Source organism: Lepidothrix coronata, unplaced genomic scaffold, assembly GCF_001604755.1.
Source record: "Lepidothrix coronata isolate B3197 unplaced genomic scaffold, Lepidothrix_coronata-1.0 Scaffold281, whole genome shotgun sequence".
Taxonomy (NCBI): Eukaryota; Metazoa; Chordata; class Aves; order Passeriformes; family Pipridae; genus Lepidothrix; species Lepidothrix coronata.
Window position 1 is genome coordinate 511578 of NW_016690461.1, and position 2939 is coordinate 514516.

At 75.1% G+C, this 2939-nt stretch overlaps 1 protein-coding gene across 1 annotated transcript in view; it reads right to left on the reverse strand.

Annotated features, from left to right (window-relative positions):
- Nucleotides 1–1310, reverse strand: part of CACNB3 (calcium voltage-gated channel auxiliary subunit beta 3) — a 7064-nt gene extending 5754 nt beyond the window's left edge. Inside the window, exons 1-2 of the mRNA XM_017836685.1 lie at nt 1203–1310; nt 961–1053 (exon numbers count right to left, since the gene is read on the reverse strand). Of these exons, the coding sequence (XP_017692174.1) occupies nt 961–1053; nt 1203–1244 (135 nt within the window). The 5' untranslated portion in view covers nt 1245–1310. The remainder of the gene's footprint in view (nt 1–960; nt 1054–1202) is intronic.
- Nucleotides 1311–2939: the final 1629 nt, after the last annotated feature.

Sequence of the window (2939 nt, forward strand, 5' to 3'; positions counted from 1 at the left end):
CCCCCCCCCCCCCGGGGGGCCCAGCCCACCCCCCGCCGCGCCCCCCCCCCCCGCCTCCGAGGAGGGGGGCAGCGACGGGCCCCGGGGGACCGGCCCGGCCCTCCCCGTTACCGTGCAGCGGGACGGCCACCGGCGGGACCGGCCCGGGAGCGCTCGGGGCCGGCCCGGGGGCCGCGGGGCAGCGCTCGGCGGGTCAGGGGCTCCGGGCAGCGGCGTAACGGGCCGCGGGCACCTGCACCGGGCACGGGGCACTGGGCACCGGCCCCGGTACCGGACACGCGGTGGGGCCCGGCCGGGCCCTCTCCGAGGTGCTGAAGGGGCCGCGCCGGGTGCTGGGCCGGGTCAGGGGGTCCCTGAGGGTACCGGGGAGTACCGGGGTACCGGAGGAGCAGGTGCTACCCTGGGACGGAAAAAGGATGCTCGGGCCGCTCTGCGGCCCTCGGGGCCTCCCCCACCGGAATCCCCCGCCCTCCGCGAGGCCGCTCCGGTACCCGCTCCCCCGCCGGCGGCGGGGGGGTCCGTACCCCCTCGGGCAGCGCGCGGAGGCGGCCCCGGTGCCGGCTGATGGACCGGGCGGGGCGGCCCCGCGGCCCCCCCGCCCCGGCTCGTTCCCCCTCCGCTGCCTCAGTTTCCCGGGGCCGCCCCCCGCGCCGCAGTGCCGGTGCCCGCCGCCGGCCCGGCCCTGACGCAGCACTCGCTATTTTTAGCCGCGGGGAGCGGCTGTTGCGATGCCACCGGCGCCCGGTGCCGGCGCCCAGCCCCGGTCCCCCGGGAGCGGCGGGGCGGGGGCGGCCGCCCGATTCCTCCCGGTGCAGGGGTTGGGGTGGGAGATGCTCGGCCGCTCCCCGCTCCGCACCCCCGGTCCCTGCCTTAATGCGGAGCCGCAACGGCGGCGGGCCCGGGGCTGGTGGGGCTGCCCCGCCCCGGTGCCGGTGTCGGTGCCGGTGCCGGCCCGCTCACCTGCCTGCGGAGGATGCTGGAGGTGGTGTCGGACGAGGTGCTGCCGTCAGAGCGCTTGAAGCGGCTCTTGCGCTTCGGGAGCCTCCGGGGGCTCTGCGGGGAGAGCGGCCGGTGAGCACCGGGCGGCACCGGGCGGCGTGGCTCGGCCGCGGCGCTGCCACCGGCGGCCCCCCGCGCTGCGGGAAGAACCGAACCGGGCCGCACCGGGCCCGCGACGGCCGGGAGGGCTCCGGTCCGCTCACCTGGAAGGAGCCGGGAGCGTCAGACTGCGCCGGGGCGGACATCCCCGGCGGCACCCAGCGGAGCCCCCGGGATGCCGGCGGGGCCGCCCCGCACCGGACCGCGGCGCTCCGCGGGGAAGGGCCGCGCCGCCGCCGCCGCCACTGCCGCGCTCCGCATCACACGGGGCCGCCGGGGCGTCCCGGCCGTCCCCGCCCCCGCCTGCCCGCCCCCGCGCCCATCCCCGCGGCGGCCGGTCCGCGCCCCCGCAGCTGGGCAGCCACCGGAGGGCACCGGGAACGGACCCTCCCCGCAACCCGCAGTGCTGCGGGCACCAGCCGGGCGGGACCGGGGAAGAGGAGACCCCTCGGCCGTGCTCACGCGTGTGAGGGGATGCGGGAGCCCCACCGCCCGCATCCCACCGTGTTCCCCCGCCCGGGGTTTTTTGCCCCTCCGCCCCGGGGGGTATATACCCCCCTGAGGGGGTACCTGCCCCCGTAGAGCCCCGCGTGGGGCAGGCGGGGCTGTGGGGAGACGCAGCCCACCCAGCCCACGCCCCGTGTCCCCGCCATGCCCACGGGAGCGGCCGGTTCCGGTGCTGCAGCATCACCGGACCGGAGCGGCGGGCGCGGGGGCTGCGGGGAGGGGGGTACCGGGAGCCTCACGGAGACCCAGCGTGGGCCCCCCCCACCCCCCGCGCGGCGGGACTTCCGCGTGGGGCCGCAGGGACACGGCCCCGCCGGCGGCTGCTAATTAATGATTAATCAGCGCTCCCCGGGGCCCGGCGCCAGGGCGGGGGGGGCTGCGGGGCCCGGCGCCGCCGCTGCGGGGGAGGGAAGGGGGGGCACGGAGGGGTCCGGGAACGGGAGTGTGTGTGCCAAGGCATGACCCACGCCCACTCGTGGGGTGCGGGGGTGGGGGTCTGATGGGGACCACGGTGAGGGGGTGCCCTGTGCGAACTGGTCACGGGGCGCGTGGAAATGGGGGGTGCGTGTGCAAGGGGCTCGTGTGTGTGAGGGGGACTGTGAGCGTGTAAGGGGATGTGTAAGGGTGGGGTGTGTGTGCAAGGGGGGGCTGTGAGTGTGTAAGGGGGTGTGTGTGCGAGGGGGTGTGTGTTGGGACTGCGTGTAAGGTCTGTGTGTGTGTGTACAGGTGTGTGTGTGTGTACAGGTGTGTGTGTGTGTACAGCTGTGTGTGTGTATAGGTGTGTGTGTGTGTACAGGTGTGTGTGCAAGGTGCGTTTGTGCGATGTGTGTGCGCAAGGGGGGCCGTGCACGGGTCCCTGAGCCCACGCCAGGTGTGCCCAGGTGTGTGTGCCCGGGGAACCCGTGCGTGTTTGTGGGCACACACACACACACAGAGGGGTGCACGTGTGAGTGTGCAACGTGTGAGTGTGCAAGGGGGGTGTGTATGGAAAGGATGTAAATGTGCAAGGGGGTGTGAACGTGCAAGGGGGGTGTGTGTGTGCAAGGAGGGGGGTGTGTGTGGAAGGAGGGGGGTGTGTGTGCAAGGGGGGATGCAAAACATGCGTGTGCGTGTGTGTGTGTGTGCAAGGCGGTGTGTGCTTGTGCAAAGAGGTGTGTGTGTGCATGCCAGGGGCGTGCGGGGGGATAGTGTGCGTGTGTACACACGTGTGCGTGTTGCACAAGGGCGGGCGCCGTGTGCGTGTGCAAGGGGGGCTGCGGGGATGCGCGCGGGGCGGGTGTGAAAGGGGGGGGCACGGGGGGGCACTGGGGTGGGCGTGCAAGCGACACACTCAG